This window comes from Lithobates pipiens, unplaced genomic scaffold, assembly GCF_037356315.1.
Source record: "Lithobates pipiens isolate NorthernLeopardFrog02 unplaced genomic scaffold, aLitPip1_a1.2 Scaffold_18, whole genome shotgun sequence".
Lineage (NCBI taxonomy): Eukaryota > Metazoa > Chordata > Amphibia > Anura > Ranidae > Lithobates > Lithobates pipiens.
Window position 1 is genome coordinate 14,188,502 of NW_027507758.1, and position 19,252 is coordinate 14,207,753.

Consider the following 19,252-nt stretch of genomic DNA (forward strand, 5'->3'; position numbering starts at 1 on the left):
CATGCTGCTGGCATTGCCAAGGGGTGCTGAACATTGAACTCTGTTGGCATCACCAAATAGGTGGTTCATCAGCCACAGCTCAAGGAACCCCTAGCAGCCTCAAGGAGGAACCCCAGGATGCCACGGAACCCTGGTTGAGAATGGCTGGGAATAGGAGGGTAATTAGCAACAGCTCAAGGAAGTCCTTGCAACTTCTGGAGGAATCCTGGTTGAGAATGGATGTTCTACAGCAGTGATTCTGAACCAGGGTTCTTCCAGAGGTTGTAGGGGTTCCTTCAGCATTGGGCAATTTCTGCCTCTCTAAGTTCCCACCGACACCATTGATCTTTTTAGCTATCTGTAAGGAGGTAATTCTTCCCAATGACCCCAAGTGTAAGGACCATTCTTCCCACTGACCACAAGTGTAAGGACCATTCTTCCCAATGACCACAAGTGTAAGGACCATTCTTCCCACTGACCATCACACTAATGTATCAGGAGTTGTAGACTTATAATTTTTAGCAGAGGGTTCCCCGAGACCGGAGAACTATTTAAAGGGTTCCTCTGTGTTAAAAAGGTTGAGAAAGGCTGTTCTTAGAGGGATCTCACAAGTATGGTGTATACATTGTCCAAGCTGCAACAATACAGTATACGAAAAAATGCCATCCCTGGAATTCTTTATTCAAAGATGTTCCTACAGTGATCCAATGGAATGAAAGAAGAACAGACACCAGTATCCAAGGGGGGACTGCACAGCCACCTATGACACACAAAAATATCTCCACTTAAAATATGCATTAAAAATGTAAAGGATGTAGGCGCCACGTCTGTGAATGGGCCAGTAAAGATTTTTTTAATCTGGATAAAACATCATTAGGTAAAGCCAACACGTTTGGGGCTCATAACCTCCCCTTAATCAGGGCTTGTTGCTGGCACGGATAGTAGAAAATAATGGACGATGAGAACAAATGATTTGAATGATGATAGTACAGGCGCCCCCATATGATGAAGAGTCGTCTCCTATAATTAGGAGGATCACACTAGATCAGGGGGAGGCAACCTTCCGAGCACAGTGTGCCGAAAAATGTTTTAAAAGAAATTGGGTGTGATGATTTTATAACAAAAAAAATGTTATAAAATCTTATAAAATAAAAAACTTCACACTCTCAAATCAAGAAGTTGAAAGTTCAAAGTTAGAAATTAACATCCTGCACTCTCACGCCTCAGATCGGCCCCAATTTATGTAACTCCACACCTCAGATCACTGTTCCCCCTGCTCATCTGCCCCATCACTGTAACCCCCCTGCTCATCTGCCCCATCACTGTAACCCCCCTGCACATCTGCCCCATCACTGTAACCCCCCTGCTCATCTGCCCCATCACTGTAACCCCCCTGCACATCTGCCCCATCACTGTAACCCCCCTGCACATCTGCCCCATCACTGTAACCCCCTGCACATCTGCCCCATCACTGTAACCCCCTGCACATCTGCCCCATCACTGTAACCCCGTGCACATCTGCCCCATCACTGTACCCCCTTGCACCTCTGCCCCACCACTGTAACCCCCTGCACATCTTCCCCATCACTGTACCCCCTGCACCATCACTGTACCCCCTGCACATCTGCCCAAACAATATAACCCCCTACACATCTACCACATCACTGTAGCCCCTTGCACCTCTGCCCCACCACTGTAACCCCCTGCACATCTGCCCCATCACTGTACCCCCCTGCACATTTGCCCCACCACTGTACCCCCTGCACATCTGTGCCATCACTGTACCCCCTGCACATCTGCCCAAACACTATAACCCCCTACACATCTGCTACATCACTGTACCCCCTTGCACCTCTGCCCCACCACTGTAACCCCCTGCACATCTGCCCCATCACTGTACCCCCCTGCACATCTGCCCCACCACTGTAACCCCCCTGCACATCTGCCCCACCACTGTAACCCCCCTGCACATCTGCCCCACCACTGTACCCCCCTGCTCATCTGCCCCACCATTGTACCCCCTTGCTCATCTGCCCCACCACTGTACCCCCTTGCTCATCTGCCCCACCACTGTACCCTCTTGCTCATCTGCTCCACCACTGTAACCCCCTGTACATCTGCCCCACCACTGTACAACCCTGCTCATCTGCCCCACCAATGTACCCCCTTTCTCATCTGTCCCACCAATGTAACCCCCTGAACACCTGCCCCATCTCTGTACCACCCTGCTCTTCTGTCCCACTACTGTAACCCCCTTTCTCATCTGCCCCACCAATGTACCCCTTTCTCATCTGCCCCACCAATGTAACCCGCTGCACACCTGCCCCATCTCTGTACCACCCTGCTCTTCTGTCCCACCACTGTAACCACCTTTCTCATCTGCCCCACCACTGTATCTCCCTGCACATTTGCTCCACCGTCTTACCCCCATGCTCCTCTGTCTTACCGCTGAACCATCTTATCATCTGTCCTAACACTGAACTTATCTGTTCATCTGCCCCAACACTGTACCTCCTGCACATCTTTCCCACCGCTGTACCCCCTGCTCTTCTGCCCCACCACTGTAACCCCCTGCTCATGTTTTCTACTGATGTACCTCCTTTCTCCACTGCACATCTGCCCCACCTCTGTAACCCCCTGCTCCTTTGCTCCACCACTGTAACCCCCTGCTCATCTGCCCCAATACACTTCTTCCTTTCACATATGCCCCACGGCTCTATCTCCACTCCCCCGCTTTTCTGTACCACCACTGAACCCCCTTCTTATCTGCCCCAACACTAAACCCCCCCTGCTCATCTGACCCAACACTGAACCCCCCTGATCTTTTGTCCCACTGCTGAACCCCCTTCTCATCTCTTCCACCACTGTACCTTCCTGCACATCTGCCCCACTGCTGTACCCTCCTATTCATTTGTCCCACCACTGAATCCTTCCTGCTCATTTTCCCCACCGTTGTACCCTCTTCTCATCTATGATATCTGGGATTTGCAGAGTGGTGAAAGGAAGCAGAGATGAGACACGTCTACCTGTCCTGGTACACTCATCCTGCTGATCCACCTCTCACATCCAGCCCGCCTGCTTGTATGTGATGTATGTGATGTATTGGAAGTATGGGATGTATGGGATATATAGGATGTATGTGATGTATGGAATGTATGGGATGTCACATACAAACATCTGGAATGGATGCGCAATGATGAGCTCAGGTCAGGGGCATTTTCTGAAAGCAGTGGGCCTGTGTGCAGGATCACAAGTTGGGCCCCCGCAGTTGAGAAAAAGTGGTTGGGTGTGATTTTCATTGCGCTGAATACTGTCTGTGGCTTAAAGGGACACAGAGATGCCAGGGGGGTTCAGTAGTAAGTGACGCAAAGGTTCAGGAATAATTTCAACAACGTTCCCAGAAGCTCAACAGTAATTCCACAAACTGTCACCTGATTGGGGTTTTCCCAATCACAGTGAAATCCCTTCTTTCTGAGATTGGTAGTGGCAACCAACCGAGTCGTCTTCTTCTAGATAGTGGGCGGGGCTAGCAGGACTGTGATGGGCTTTAGCGGTGGCCAATGACAGTCCTCCTCCTCCTGGAAACAAGGACACTCCCCCCCTCTCCAGCAGAACTGCACCCAATCTCTTCCCCATCACAAGAGCTGACAATCGCAGCTACAGAAAAGTTAGAGAATCAATGATTCCCATCTTTTACAACGTGTGGGGGGCGCAGTGCCTCCCCCTTGGTGGGGTGTGGGGAATTCTGAAATTGGAATGCATTAGTGTCTCACTGACCCCTCTCCTGCGCCGCTCTGCTGATGGGGAGGGAGTCGAGTGCCGGCAAAAGAGGCTTTGTGTGCCGCTTGTGGCACCAGTGCCGGGGGTTCCCTGCCCCTGCACTAGATCATGTTTAGCTTTGAGTCCAGCACCAATTTTGATTCCCGGAAATGCTGCAATTCGGATTAGTCCTGATCTGGGCTTGCAATAGACTGATACTGGTATTGATTCATCCACATGGAACACAGCATCCCAAATGCTACTTTGCATTCAACATGGTGAACATATCCACCAGGGCAAAGTGGGCTCTTAGATGAGATAGTCAAAGAAGGGAGATTAAAGGTCTGGTGTGACCCCTCTGACACCTCCATCCCTAATAATGCACAAAAAACAAGAAAAATAGCCCTGGGACTTTAAATGAGGTGAGAGAGGGTTAGTCCACAACAAACACTGAGACAAAATCAATTATTATTTTTTTTAAATGTTATGTAACAGAGCGGCAACAACAATGATTGTGAGTTACCCGGGATAATAGCCAATGTGCACAACACAGGTGAAAGTAAATATACAAAGATTTATTACAAATGTTGCACATCCATGAGCAACAATAAAACTTGCTGGGTCAGTAAATACACATACACAATAAAAATGTACATACATGTGAACAGGAAATATGTAAACATAATGCAGACATCAATAATACCCAGCATGTACTGGCATAAAACAAGCATCAATAAAGCCCTGTGCATTTCGCGAGACCCTGCTCGCTTCTTCAGGGGCGGATGCATGAATGTTGTATTAAAGGTTTGAGATAAATCGCCAAACGCTGGATATCAAAATGGCAGCCGTGTAGTGCATCCAGCTCGGGAGCTGAGGGGGCGGAGCAAACAAAGGCCACAACAGGGGAACATCCGGAGGATCAGCACGGTCGGGATAGGGGTATATCTCACTGCGGTCTCCACTTAGCCCCTTAAATAGTGTCTTGAAAATGGAATCCCAGCCGTGCTGAACGTCTAGATATACCCACAAGGGCCCAGGGCTGGACTGGGACAGAAATTTGGCCCTGGAATTCATCCAGACCGGCCCACTTACATTTTGAGTGTCGCATCAGCACTCCCTTACATCAGAGTGTCCGATCAGCAGTCCCCTTACATCAGAGTGTCCCATGAGCACTCCCTTACATCAGAGTGTCCCATGAGCAGCCCCCTTACATCAGAGTGTCCCATGAGCAGCCCCCTTACATCAGAGTGTCCCATGAGCAGCCCCCTTACATCAGAGTGTCCCATGAGCAGCCTCCTTACATCAGAGTGTCCCATGAGCAGCCCCCTTACATCAGAGTGTCCCATGAGCAGCCCCCTTACATCAGAGTGTTCCATGAGCAGCCCCCTTACATCAGAGTGTCCCATGAGCAGCCCCCTTACATCAGAGTGTCCCATGAGCAGCCCCCTTACATCAGAGTGTCCCATGAGCAGCCCCCTTACATCAGATTGTCTCATGAGCAGCCCCCTTACATCAGAGTGTCCCATCAGCACCCCCTTACATCAAAGTGTCCCATGAGCAGCCCCCTTACATCAGAGTGTCCCATCAGCAGCCCTTTTTACATCAGAGTGGCCCACTGAGCCATCGGCCCACCGGGAAACTCCCGGTAGTCCCGATGGCCAGTACATGCCTGCAAGGGCCTGAAGGTTACGCCCCCAACGTCATGTACGGGCGGTGACACATGGGTGTCCATAAGACATCCACCATCAAAAGGGGTGCACAGAGGGGTAGCATCTGTGCACCCCTTTTTGATGGTGGACGTCTTATGGACACCCATGCGTCACCGCCCGTACATGACCTTGGGGGCGTAACCTTCAGGCCCTTGTGGGTATATCTAGACGTTCAGCACGGCTGGGATTCCGATTCACAACTTTATTGGATAGAGGAGTCATATCTCTAAGAACAAATTGACAACCATTGGATTTTTTACTCCATTGAGACATTTTCAAGACACTATTTAAGGGGCTAAGTGGAGACCGCAGTGAGAAATACCCCTATCCAGACCGCGCTGATCCTCCAGATGTTCCCCTGTTGTGGCCTTTGTTTGCTCCGCCCCCTCAGCTCCCGAGCTGGATGCACTACACGGCTGCCATTTTGATATCCAGCGTTTGGCGATTTATCTCAGACCTTCAATACAACATTCATGCATCCGCCCCTGAAGACGCGAGCAGGGCCTCGCGAAATGCATAGGGCTTTATTGATGCTTGTTTTATGCCAGTACATGCTGGGTATTATTGATGTCTGCATTATGTTTACATATTTCCTGTTCACATGTATGTACATTTTTATTGTGTATGTGTATTTACTGACCCAGCAAGTGTATGTGTATTTACTGACCCAGCAACTTTTAAATTTTATTGTTGCTCATGGATGTATAACATTTGTAATAAATCTTTATATATTTACTTTCACCTGTGTTGTGTACATTGGCTATTATGCCGGGTAACTCACAATCATTGTTGTTGCCGCTCTGTTCCATAACATTTTGAAAAAAAATAAATTGATTTTGTCTCAGTGTTTGTTGTGGACGTTGGCTAAACCTCTCTCACCTCATTTAAAGTCCCAGGGCTATTTTTCTTGTTTCTTAGATGAGATAGTGGCCTACTACCATCTTTTTAATCCTAAATAGATTTGCTCTGGACCCAAAGTCCAAAAACATGTCTGTCTATACATACATACATATATATATATATATATATATATATATATATATATATATTAGCGCTGCACCGATGCCGTTTTTTTTAAATCGGCGAGTATAAGTACCAATACTTTCGGTCAAGTACTCGCCGATACCGAGTACCGATACTTTGCGGCAATACAAAAAAAAATATTTGCCGCAGATCGCACTGCAAAGAATCGCAAGCAATTTCCGTGTGTGTATAGAAGCGCCATCTACTGGGCAGTTTAAAGCTCACAAAATTCAGCAGAGGGAGCGCTGTTCCAGTAGGTACCGGTAAGTAGAGGATTAGATTAGAAGTTCAAAGCAGCAATCATTTATTGGAAAACTGAACAGGCTGATGACATTTGGTAAATCGATCACAAGCCCATGATGGGAGATGGTAGTGTGCCAGTGAGGCACCATGACTCACGGGTTACGTAGTTGACTGTGCTGGTGGAATGAACAGCTGCCTCTAACCATGGAGCTCCTGGGGGTAGGCGGTGAGCAAAAAAGGATGCCGGATCCATGGACAGAGCCAGCAACGGCCGGCGCACATGGAAATGACAGCTGCCATCAGGGCTCGTCACCGCCGGCTGGGGGAAATGCCAGGAGCGGGGGCGGAAGTGCTTCACTATGGAGACAGTGCTATGTGGGCAACCAAGGATGTCCATGGATCCGTAAGTATCGTTTTTAATATCTGGAGCATTTGGGAGAGTATCGATACTCACTCAAATGCCTGGTATCGGCAACCTAAACCAGTATCGGTACCGGTGCATCTCTAATATATATAGACAAATCAGTCGGAGATCACCCATGCGTCAGTCCCATAACCAACTCATTAGCAATGCATCCACAGGGAGATATCTCCATGTGGAAGCACCATTAATGAACTGCCTATGGGACTGAACATAGACATGTCTACTAATGAATTAGAAATACGACTGAACATTTCCGATGACACATGGGTCAGATTCAACTAATCTCTCTATATACAGTGAGGGGAAAAAAAAGAGTATTTGATCCCCTGGTGATTTTGTAAGTTTTTCCCACTGAGAAAGAAATGATCAGTCTATAATTTTAATGGTCGGTTTATTTTAAAAGTGAGACACAGAATAACAACTAAAATATCCAGAAAAACGCATTTCAGAAAAGTTATAAATTGATTTGTATTTTAATGAGCGAAATAAGTATTTGACCCCTTCGCATAACATGACTTAGTACTTGGTGGCAGAACCCGTTGTTGGCGATCACAGGGGTCAGACGTTTCTTGGAGTTGGCCACCAGGTTTGCACACATCTCAGGAGGGATTTTGTCCTCTTCGCAGATCCTCGCCAAGTCATTAAGGTTTCCAGGCTGACGTTTGGTAACTCGAACCTTCAGATTCAGGTCTGGAGACTGGCTAGACCACTCTAGGACTATAATGTGCTTTTTCTTGAGTCACCCCTTTGTTGCCCTGGCCGTGTGTTGTGGGTAATTTTCATGCCGGAATACCCATCTACGACCCATTTTCAATGCCCTGGCTTAGGGAAGGAGGTTCTTACCCAAGATTTCATGGTACATGGGCCCCGTCCATCGTCTCCTTTGATGCGGTGAAGTTGTCCTGTCGCCTTAGAAAACCACCCCCAAAGAATAATGTTTCCACCTCCATGTTTGATGGTGGGGGATGGTGTTCTTGGGGTCATAGGCAGCATTCCTCCTCCTCCAAACACAGCAAGCTGAGTTGATGCCAAAGAGCTTGATTTTTACCCAGTTTTCCTCAGAATCATTCAGATGTTCATTAGCAGACTTCAGACAGGGCTGTACATGGGCTTTCTTGAGCAGAGGGACCTTGCGGGGGCTGCAGGATTTCAGTCCTTCACGGCGTGGTGTGTTACCAATTGTTTTCTTGGTGACTTTGGTCCCAGCTGCCGTTAGATCATTGACTAGATTCTCCCGTGTAGTTCTGGGCTGATTCCTCACTGTTCACATGATCATTGAAACTCCACGAGGTGAGATCTTCCATGGAGCCCCAGACCGAGGGAGATTAACAGTTAATTTGTGTTTTTTTCCATTTGTGAATAATCCGCACCAACTGTTGTCACCTCTCACCAAGCCGTTTGGCGATGGTCTTGTAGCCCATTCCAGCCTTGTGTAGGTCTACAATCTTGTCTCTGACAGCCTTGGACAGCTCTTTGGTCTTGGCCATGGTGGAGAGATTGGAATCTGATTGATTGCTTCTGAGGACAGGTGTTTCTTTCATACAGGTAACAAGCTGAGATTAGGAGCACTCCCTTTACGAAAGAGCTCCTAATCTCAGCTCGTTACCTGTATAGAAGGCAGCCAGAAATCTTGCTGATTGATAGGGGATCAAATACTTATTTCACTCATTAACCAGTTGCCGACCAGCGCACGCCGATGTACGTCGGTAGAATGGCACGGACAGGCAAATGGGCGTACCTGTACGTCCCTTTAAATTTGCCACCCTGCCATCGGGAGCGCTGGTCGGGACCCCCGTGAGTCCGGTCGCGGGACCCGCGGACTCGATCACCGCGGGCATACCCGCGATCGTCTCACGGAGCGGCCGAATGAAGAAATGCCATTGTAAACAACATTTCTCCATTCTGCCTAGCAACTAGTGACGCTGATCTCTGCTCCATGTGATTGGAGCAGAGATCAGTGTTCACTAAATGAAAGCCCAACCCCCCCCACAGTTAGTAACACACCCCTAGGAACACTTAACCCCTACACTGCCACCCACTGGTTAACCCCTTCACTGCCAGTGTCATTTACACAGGAATCACTGCATTTATATAGCAGTGATTACTGTAGAAATGACAATGGTCCCAAAAATGTGTCAAAAATGTCCGATGTGTCCCCCACAATGTCGCAGTCACAATAAACAATTGCTGATCGCCGCCATTACTAGTAAAAAAAAAATATTAATAAAAATGCCATAAAACTATCCCTTATTTTGTAAACGCTATAACTTTTGCGCAAACCAATCCATAATCGCTTATTGCGATTTTTTTTACCAAAAATATGTAGAAGAATACATATCGGCCTAAACTGAGGGGAAAAAATGTTTTTTTATATATTTTTGGGGGATATTTATTATAACATAAAGTAAAAAATAATGCGTTTTTTTCTAAATTGTCGCTCTATTTTTGTTTATAGCGCAAAAAATAAAAACCGCAGGGGTGATCAAATACCACCAAAAGAAAGCTCTATTTGTGGGGAAAAAAAGACGTCAATTTTGTTTGGGAGCCAGGTCGCACGACCGCGCAATTGTCAGTTAAACCGACGCAGTGCTGAATCGCAAAAAGTGGTCTGGTCTTTGACCAGCAAAATGGTCCGGTCTGTAAGTGGTTAAATGCAAATCAATTTATAACTTTTTTTTTTAATCTGTTTTTCTGGATATTTTTGTTGGTATTTTGTCTCTCACTGTTAAAATAAACCGACCATTAAAATTATAGACGGATCATTTCCTTGTCAGCGGGCAAACGTACAAAATCAGCAGGGGGTCAAATACCTTTTTTTCCCCCTCACTGTATGCATAGACAGGGTTGTGTCTACTTGCAATGCTAGGATCCTCTTGGGATTGAGATATTAGATACTATTGATAAATACACAAATGCATGGACTTCGTTCTAACAACTCTGAATGAGGAGATGTTTATTCCTGACTGGGACTATTATAGTGAGTGAAATCTACAATATACGAGGGGCGTTTAAGTCAAACCGGGACTTTTGAGTTTATATACAGTTGTGTTCAAAAGTTTGCATACCCTGGCAGAGGTTGTGAAATGTTGGCATCAATATTAAAAATATGACTATATATATGACTGCACTTCACGTAGCTGGCAACCTCAGCTCAACGGGGGCTTGCGTAGGTGGCGTCACGTGACGGAACGGTTGTGATGACAACACTTTTCGCTAGAAAGGATAGCGTAGGTTCATCTGAGCGGTGGCGTAGGGGATATTTTCTTGGCACACTTTGGGCCCCTTAGTACCAATTGATCATGGTTTAAACACCACGGCCTTCTCAGGTATTGTTGCTGACCATGCCCATCCCTTTACGACTACAGTGTCCCCATCTTCTGATGGCTCCTTCCAGCAGGATAATGCCCCATGTCACAAAGCTCCAATCATCTCACCACTGGACAATGAGGTCCCTGTCCTCCAATGGCCTCCACACTCACCACATCTCATCCAATAGAACACCTTTGGGTTGTGGTGGGGCAGGAGATTGGCACCATGGATGTGCAGCCAACACACTTGCAGCAACTGTGTGATGTTATCCGGTCACTATGGACCAAAATCTCTGAGGAACGTTTCCAACACCTTGTTGAATCTATGCCACCAAGAATGAAGGTGCATATCTAAGTATTATGGCAAACAAACCATTCATCTTATTATTATTATTATTCAGGATTTATATAGCGCCAGCAATTTACGCAGCAATTTACCTCATCTGAGGTCCATACCCCATGTGTGCCGTCCATGGTGCTGATAGCACTGAAGGTTAAACGTTGAACAGCAGCCTGACTTTTCTAGACTGAGAAGGAGGATACTGTAAAGCCCCGTACACACGATTGGACTTTCCGACAACAAAATCGTGGAATTTTGTCCGAAGGGCGTTGGCTCGAACTTGTCTTGCATACACACTGTCACACAAATGTTGGCCAACAATTACGAACGTAGTGACGTACTACGTGCTTTTTCAGCTCTTTAGCTCCACCCTTTGTGCTCCTCCTTCTAATTTCGTGTTAGTAGAAGTTTGGCAAGTGTTGATTCGCGCTTTTCTTTTCGCGTTTTTCATTTCGTGTGTAGCGCCCCTACCATTTTGGTAGATGCTTAGTGGTGTTTTTGATAGTGTAGGATGTAGGAATAGGTAAATTTGGCCAGGTCCATGTTTTTTTGTTGGGCCTTTGGTTGTGGATTTGGGGTTGGGAGGAGTGTTAGAGTAGAAGGGGGTGTGGCCGCATACACTTGGGCTCAGGGGTTCCTGCTCTGCTTGGCGGTGGACTCTGCTGGCAAGAGTGGATGGGCTGAGACCTGAGTGGCAGGAAACCTCATGTGAGAGAATGGACCAATGGTTAATTTTGTGGTCCAGGAAGGAGGTCTCTCATAAAAAGGGGGGGGGAGGTCACATGTCCTCGGGAGGTTCAAGGAAGGGGCTGGAGGTCCAGAGGTTTGGGACCGGAGGTTCAGAGACCCCGGAGCCTCCGGGAGAAGGCTTGAAGGCCCAGGAGTTCAGAGATCCCCAAGCCGTAGGTGACTCTAAAGAGGCCAAGGTCGGGTCCCCTGGAGCAGGAGTCATCATGTAACGCAGGAGGAAGTAGCAACTAAGCGGAAGAAGAATACTGGGAGCAACCTTCTGTGAGTAGAACATGGACTGTTGTTGGGAGAGTGCAAAGGGAGTGCAAACCCAGTGGAGCTATTCAGAAATTCTATGCTGTGTATCCAAGGAGCACAGTACTAAACACCTCTCGGGGGTTAGCGAAGGAGGTTGGACACGGAAATAGGTGGTGAGGCCTAGGACTTTGAGTTCCAACTTCCACGGCATTATTCAGATTGATGCTCAGCTGCCCATAGTGAGAGTCTACTACAGAAATCAGAGAAGCACCGCTGACAGGAAAATCGAATACATAAAGCCACGGCTAAGATTTGAGATTTCCCTTTGTATTGCATATATGGGATTCAACTGGGCATCTCATATGCTTCATTCTACTGTCCTAAATAAAGCAATTTAAAAGGTTCAGAGTGTGAAGAGCTACTTGTATGGAATCGCATGGGAGGATCGTAAAGGTAAACGAACAATTCAGCAGGCCCCCAAGGGGGTAGTGCGCTACACACGCTTTTCAGTTCATTTCTGAACGTCCGTTCGTCAACCAGACATGTTGCGGAATCGGAGGAGATAAACGCTTTACTTATTATTGGCCTTGGAGTTATTGCTTTGACTTTATTTTTTTTGGGTTGAATAATAATGATTTGATTTGTTATATTTTCTATATTTTTGGATGCATAGAATTCACTTTTTGGTTAAGTTCTATTGGCAGATAACATGTATAATTTTTTTTTTTTTTTTTTTTTTTTTTATGCACAAATAAAATTATTCTTGATATCACTAGAAAAAAAAAAAAAGCTTTTGAAAATTAGTTTGCAATAATTCCATCAGTATCACCAGCAAAGCAGCTTCATTATTATCCCATTAAACCACTTAACGACCAGCGCACGCCGATGTACGTCCTATTTTTGAAGCGGGATATCTCGGTAATGGCGGCAGCTGCTGCTACAACCGAGATATCCATCTCTTCAGGCGCCGGTCGGCTGTACGATAACGGTGGTCTCCGCGGCGGATTCGCCACGAGATCACCGCTATCGGCTGGCGGGAGAGGTGCCACCTCCCCCCCTCCCGCCGCTTACCGGAGCCGTCGGTAGCGGCGGAGGCGATCGGGTCCTTTTGCTAGCTGGGTATGGAGACGAGTGAGGCTAAGATGGCCCCCACTCGTCTCTATACCATAGGAGGGCGGAAGCGACGTCAAAACTTCACTTCCGCCCATACCTCTTAAATTTTTTTTTTTTTTTTAAATGTCATTTTTTCTTTTTTTCTTTCTTTTTTTTTGTTGCATTTTAGTCCAAATATGAGATCTGAGGACTTTTTGACCCCCCAGATCTCATATTTAAGAGGACCTGTCATGCTTTTTTCTATTACAAGGGATGTTTACATTCCTTGCAATAGGAATAAAAGTGATCCATTTTTTTTTTTTTTTTTTTTAAACAGTGTAAAAATAAATAAAATCAATTAAAATAAATAATAAAAAAAAAAAAAAAAAAAAAAAAAAAGGTTTTTAAAAACACCCCGTCACGACGAGCTTGCGCACAGAAGCGAGCGCATACGTGAGTAGCGCCCGCATATGAAAACGGTGGTCAAACCACACATGTGAGGTATTGCCGCGATCGGTAGAGCGAGGGCAATAATTCTAGCCCTAGACCTCCTCTGTAACGCAAAAAATGCAACCTGTAGAATTTTTTAAATGTCGCTTATGGAGATTTTTGAGGCTAAAAGTTTGACAGCCATTCCACGAGCGGGGCGCAATTTTGAAGCGTGACATGTTGGGTATCAATTTACTCGGCGTACCATTATCTTTCACAATATAAAAAAAAAAAATTGGGCTAATTTTACTGTTGGCTTATTTTTTTATTCAAAAAAAAGTGAATTTTTTCCAAAAAAAAGTGCGCTTGGAAGACCGCTGCGCAAATACGGTGTGAAAAAAAGTATTTCAATGACCGCCATTTTATTCTCTAGGGTGTTAGAAAAAAAAACAATATAAAATGTTTGGGGGTTCTAAGTAATTTTCTAGCAAAAAAAAAAATTTTTTTTAAACATGTAAACACCAAATCTGTAAAAGAGGCGCGGTCCTTAAGTGGTTAAAGAAGAAGAAGAGAATTGTGCGCTGCATTTCCAGATTTCATAATTTGCCGCGTCACGAATGTTAATTCTCCATTACGAGCGCCAGTTTACAAGACCGAACCGCTTCCAGGCTCGTTCCTTGGCTTCTGAGCATGCGCGTTTGTACTTTGTACTTTTTGTCTGATGGACTTGTGTACACACGATTGAAAAGTCCGAGAACAACTGTCCAATGGAGCGTACACGCACGCGGTCGGACTTTCCCCACCAACAAGCTCACATCCAACATTTCCCATCGGAAAACCCGATCGTGTGTACGGGGGCATTAGAATATCTGTTGTCCAAGTTCTCTGTGAGTTACGGTCTAAAGTTATATTGAAAACAACGTAGAGAGCGGAGACGAGGATTCTTCTCTTTACTTCATCCTCAGAGGACTGGGGGGGGGGGGGGCAGTATTGTGTTTTATTGCCCAGGTGAGCCCACTTCTGCTGAAGGAAGGGGACTTCTGCCTTTGTGTTTGTCCTTGTAATTATATATATATATAGAGTATAAACAGTCTCTGAGTGGGAGATTGGGTCACGCTCATTATGAGGGGCCCCGGGAAGAGAGTCACGTGTAGAAGACGATGCAGATGTTGGGGGCAAGACGGAGGATTCCTGAGGGCCCTCTTCCGAGGTCATATTCCGCAATTCCTGGGTATTTGTATATTAGCAAATTAATGACGGAACTTTATAAACTCATTAATTTGATTTTTAGGCCTCAGGCTAATCGGTTCTGATGAGTGTTTTATGGTAATTATTGAGCCATAATCAGGAATGTTCCTGTCTGCTGTGGTGACCCCAAAAATGAGGCAGAATAAACAATCTGCTGAACTTTTTTCCTTAAGCTTCTGATGACAGCGCCAAACCCCTCCCCCCCCCCCCCCCCCATCTCCTGTGCAGTGATCACTGTCTGTACCTACCGAGCGTTATCCCAAACAATGCACCCCAACTCCATGGAAAGGAGCAGAGCCCTCCAGTAGTGCAGAGTATTTCAGGAGAGGAGAGTATTTCAGGAGATGAGAGTTACAGAGGAAGGAGCAGAGTCCTCCAGCAGTGCAGAGTATTTCAGGAGAGGAGAGTATTTCAGGAGATGAGAGTTATAGAGGAAGGAGCAGAGTCCTCCGGCAGAGCAGAGTATTTCAGGAGATGAGAGTTACAGAGGAAGGAGCAGAGTCCTTCAGCAGTGCAGAGTATTTCAGGAGAGGAGAGTTATAGAGGAAGGAGCAGAGTCCTCCAGCAGTGCAGAGTATTTCAGGAGAGGAGAGTTATAGAGGAAGGAGCAGAGTCCTTCAGCAGTGCAGAGTATTTCAGGAGAGGAGAGTATTTCAGGAGATGAGAGTTACAGAGGAAGGAGCAGAGTCCTCCAGCAGTGCAGAGTATTTCAGGAGAGGAGAGTTATAGAGGAAGGAGCAGAGTCCTCCAGCAGTGCAGAGTATTTCAGGAGAGGAGAGTTATAGAGGAAGGAGCAGAGTCCTCCAGCAGTGCAGAGTATTTCAGGAGAGGAGAGTTATAGAGGAAGGAGCAGAGTCCTCCAGCAGAGAAGAGTATTTCAGGAGATGAGAGTCATAGAGGAAGGAGCAGAGTCCTTCAGCAGTGCAGAGTATTTCAGGAGAGGAGAGTTCTAGAGGAAGGAGCAGAGTCCTCCAGCGGTGCAGAGTATTTCAGGAGATGAGAGTTACAGAGGAAGGAGCAGAGTCCTCCAGCAGTGCAGAGTATTTCAGGAGAGGAGAGTTCTAGAAGAAGGAGCAGAGTCCTCCAGCGGTGCAGACTATTTCAGGAGAAGAGAGTTATAGAGGAAGGAGCAGAGTCCTCCAGCAGAGAAGAGTATTTCAGGAGAGGAGTCATAGAGGAAGGAGCAGAGTACTCCAGCAGAGAAGAGTATTTCAGGAGAGGAGAGTTATAGAGGAAGGAGCAGAGTCCTCCAGCAGTGCAGAGTATTTCAGGAGAAGAGAGTTATAGAGGAAGGAGCAGAGTCCTCCAGCAGAGAAGAGTATTTCAGGAGATGAGAGTCATAGAGGAAGGAGCAGAGTCCTTCAGCAGTGCAGAGTATTTCAGTAGAGGAGAGTTCTAGAGGAAGGAGCAGAGTCCTCCAGCGGTGCAGAGTATTTCAGGAGATGAGAGTTACAGAGGAAGGAGCAGAGTCCTCCAGCAGTGCAGAGTATTTCAGGAGAAGAGAGTTATAGAGGAAGGAGCAGAGTCCTCCAGCAGTGCAGAGTATTTCAGGAGAGGAGAGTTCTAGAGGAAGGAGCAGAGTCCTCCAGCAGTGCAGAGTATTTCAGGAGAGGAGAGTTCTAGAGGAAGGAGCAGAGTCCTCCAGCAGTGCAGAGTATTTCAGGAGAGGAGAGTTCTAGAGGAAGGAGCAGAGTCCTCCAGCAGAGCAGAGTATTTCAGGAGAGGAGAGTTATAGAGGAAGGAGCAGAGTATTTCAGGGAGGTGATCTTCTGTAAGCCAGAGTGCTCAAGAGTGTTATTAATCTTTCTATCCTGGGAAAACGGATCTCTTACCGATATCACGGCTATAGACGGATGAAACGCGTCGGGTCCCTCCCGATCAGACACATTTTGATCCATCTATGGTCAGCTTTCCACATACATAGACCCTCATTGTTCCCACCTCCCAGCTCTGTCCATAATATCCCCCCATAGGGCAGTCGGCTCCACACACGTCAGGCCCGTAGGCACCTAAACCAGTCACCGTCCCCCAGATAATGACACTCACCGCAGCGACACGAGCCCAGCTCCTGTTGTACCAACTCCAGTTTTATCTGGCAGCGGTAGCAGCGGCGGCGGCTCTTCTGTTTGGGGCGGTTGCGGTCGGGCCCTTCGCCGCTGTCTAGTAGTCGAGGCCGTTTCGTTGGAGATGGTTCGTCCTCTGACTGGGAATCTGGAACAGAAAAATAAAATAGGCAACACTCAATACACAGAAACATCTCAAGGTGGACCAGTAACAAGTCTGCATGAATAAATCCCCAACCCCGCAATTTACAGGAACAGGATCTTTTTTCAGAAAAAACTCCACCCTTTATCATTAAAGCCTTTGAGCTCCAATCGGTGACTTTGCCTAGGATGAGATGAGGTCATCAGTCTGCTGCAGGCAGGAGGAAGCATTTCCTCAGTCTCCCCTTTCCCAGTGATCAGACTGTACAGTGTAACTTTGCAGCAAGTCATAAGGTGAGAGGCAGCAGCATGGGGCTGTATGGTGCACAGGCACCAGGATTTATGTGAGCCAGCACCCCAAGCCAGGAAGGTAAAGGGTAACGTGGAACTAAACTCCCAAAAACAAGTTAGTTCTGCTTTAAGGGCATCCTGAACGCAGCCTGAACAAAGGTGGTGCTGGTTATGTGGTCCACTTGCTTCCATGTACAGCCATTTCCTAAATAGTGTGACACATGCTAGTTCTGTGGCAGCGATTCAATGGCTAAGTGTAGCCACACGGCCCTGGACATAGTATGTGTCAGCCCAAAAAATCTCTGAGCCACATGGAGGTTATTTCCTTTGTAACATAAAGTGGATTTCCAGTTTGACAAAGGTTGGGACATCTCAGATTTACATTTTTGACCTTTCCATATATATGGAAATTCCTTGTGTGCCCAATAAGACAGGGAATGAGCTAGTGGCTTCCTATAGGTAGGCACCTGGAGGACTGGTGGCTTCATATGGGTAGGGACTTGGAGGTCTGGTGGCTTCCTATGGGTAGGGACTTAGAGGTCTGGTGGCTTCCTATGGGTAGGGACTTGGAGGTCTGGTGGCTTCCTATGGGTAGGGACTTGGAGGACTAGTGGCATCTTATGGGTAGGGACTTGGAGGTCTAGTTGCTTCCTATGGGTAGGGACATGGAGGTCTAGTTGCTTCCTATGGGTAGGGACATGGAGGTCTAGTGGCCTCCAATGAGTAAGAACTTGGAGGTCTAGTGGCTTCCTATGGGTAGAGACTTGGAGGTCTAGTGGCTTCCTATGGGTAGGGACCTGGAGAATTAGTGGCTTTCTGTGGGTAGGGACTTTGGGGAATAGTGGCTTCCTATGGGTAGGGATTTGGAAAACGAGTGGCTTTATATCAGGACTTCAAGAACTAGTGGCTTCCTATAGGTAGGGACCTGGAGGACTGGTGGCTTCCTATAGGTGGAGACCATGGGGAACTGATGGCTTCATATCTGCAGGGACTTGAAGGACTAGGGGCTTCCTATGGGTAAAGACTTGCAGGGCTATTGGCTTACTATGGGTAGAAACTTGGGAGGACTACTGGCTTCCTATGGGTAGAAACTTGGGAGGACTATTGGCTTCCTATGGGTATAAACTTGGGAGGGCTATTGGCTTCCTATGGGTAGAAACTTGGGAGGGCTATTGGCTTCCTATGGGTAGAAACTTGGGAGGACTATTGGCTTCCTATGGGTAGAAACTTGTGAGGGCTATTGGCTTCCTATGGGTAGAAACTTGGGAGGGCTATTGGCTTCCTATGGGTAGAAACTTGGGAGGACTATTGGCTTCCTACGGGTAGAAACTTGGGAGGACTATTGGCTTCCTACGGGTAGAAACTTGGGAGGACTATTGGCTTCCTACGGGTAGAAACCTGGGAGGACTATTGGCTTCCTATGGGTAGAAACTTGGGAGGGCTATTGGCTTCCTATGGGTAGAAACTTGGGAGGACTACTGGCTTCCTATGGGTAGAAACTTGGGGGGGGATATTGGCTTCCTATGGGTAGGACCTTGAAGTACTAGTGGTTTTCTATGAATAGGGACTTGGATAACTATTGACTTCATATGGTAGGGATCTGAAGAACTAGCAGCTTAATATGAGTAGGGACTTGGAGGACTAGTGGCTTCATATGGTAGGGACTTGGAGGACCAGTGGCTTCCTATGGGTAGAAACTTGGGAGGGCTATTGGCTTCCTATGGGTAGAAACTTGGGAGGACTATTGGCTTCCTATGGGTAGAAACTTGGGAGGACTATTGGCTTCCTATGGGTAGAAACTTCGGAGGACTATTGGCTTCCTATGGGTAGAAACTTGGGGGGGATATTGGCTTCCTATGGGTAGGACCTTGAAGTACTAGTGGTTTTCTATGAATAGGGACTTGGATAACTATTGACTTCATATGGTAGGGATCTGGAGAACTAGCAGCTTAATATGAATAAGGACTTGGAGGACTAGTGGCTTCATATGGTAGGGACTTGGAGGACCAGTGGCTTTCTATGGGCAGGGACATGGAGAACTAACTAGTGGCTTCATAAAGGTAGGGTCTTTGGAGGACTAGTGACTGCTGCAGCTTCCTACGCACATTGTGAGGAGCTCTCAGTGTGCGGGGAAATCAGGGGAAGCCATTTCAGTCCAGGAGGGGAGCCGGTACAATTGTACAAGACTGAAAGGAAGACTGGAGAGAGGATTTAAC

The 19,252-nt window shown here is 47.0% G+C and overlaps 1 protein-coding gene across 1 annotated transcript in view; it reads right to left on the reverse strand.

The window, feature by feature from the left end:
- ZFAND3 (zinc finger AN1-type containing 3) overlaps positions 1 to 19,252 on the reverse strand; it is a 285,201-nt gene that overhangs the window by 28,577 nt on the left and 237,372 nt on the right. The window contains exon 5 of the mRNA XM_077485390.1: positions 16,588 to 16,752. Coding sequence (XP_077341516.1) covers positions 16,588 to 16,752 — 165 coding nt within the window. The remainder of the gene's footprint in view (positions 1 to 16,587; positions 16,753 to 19,252) is intronic.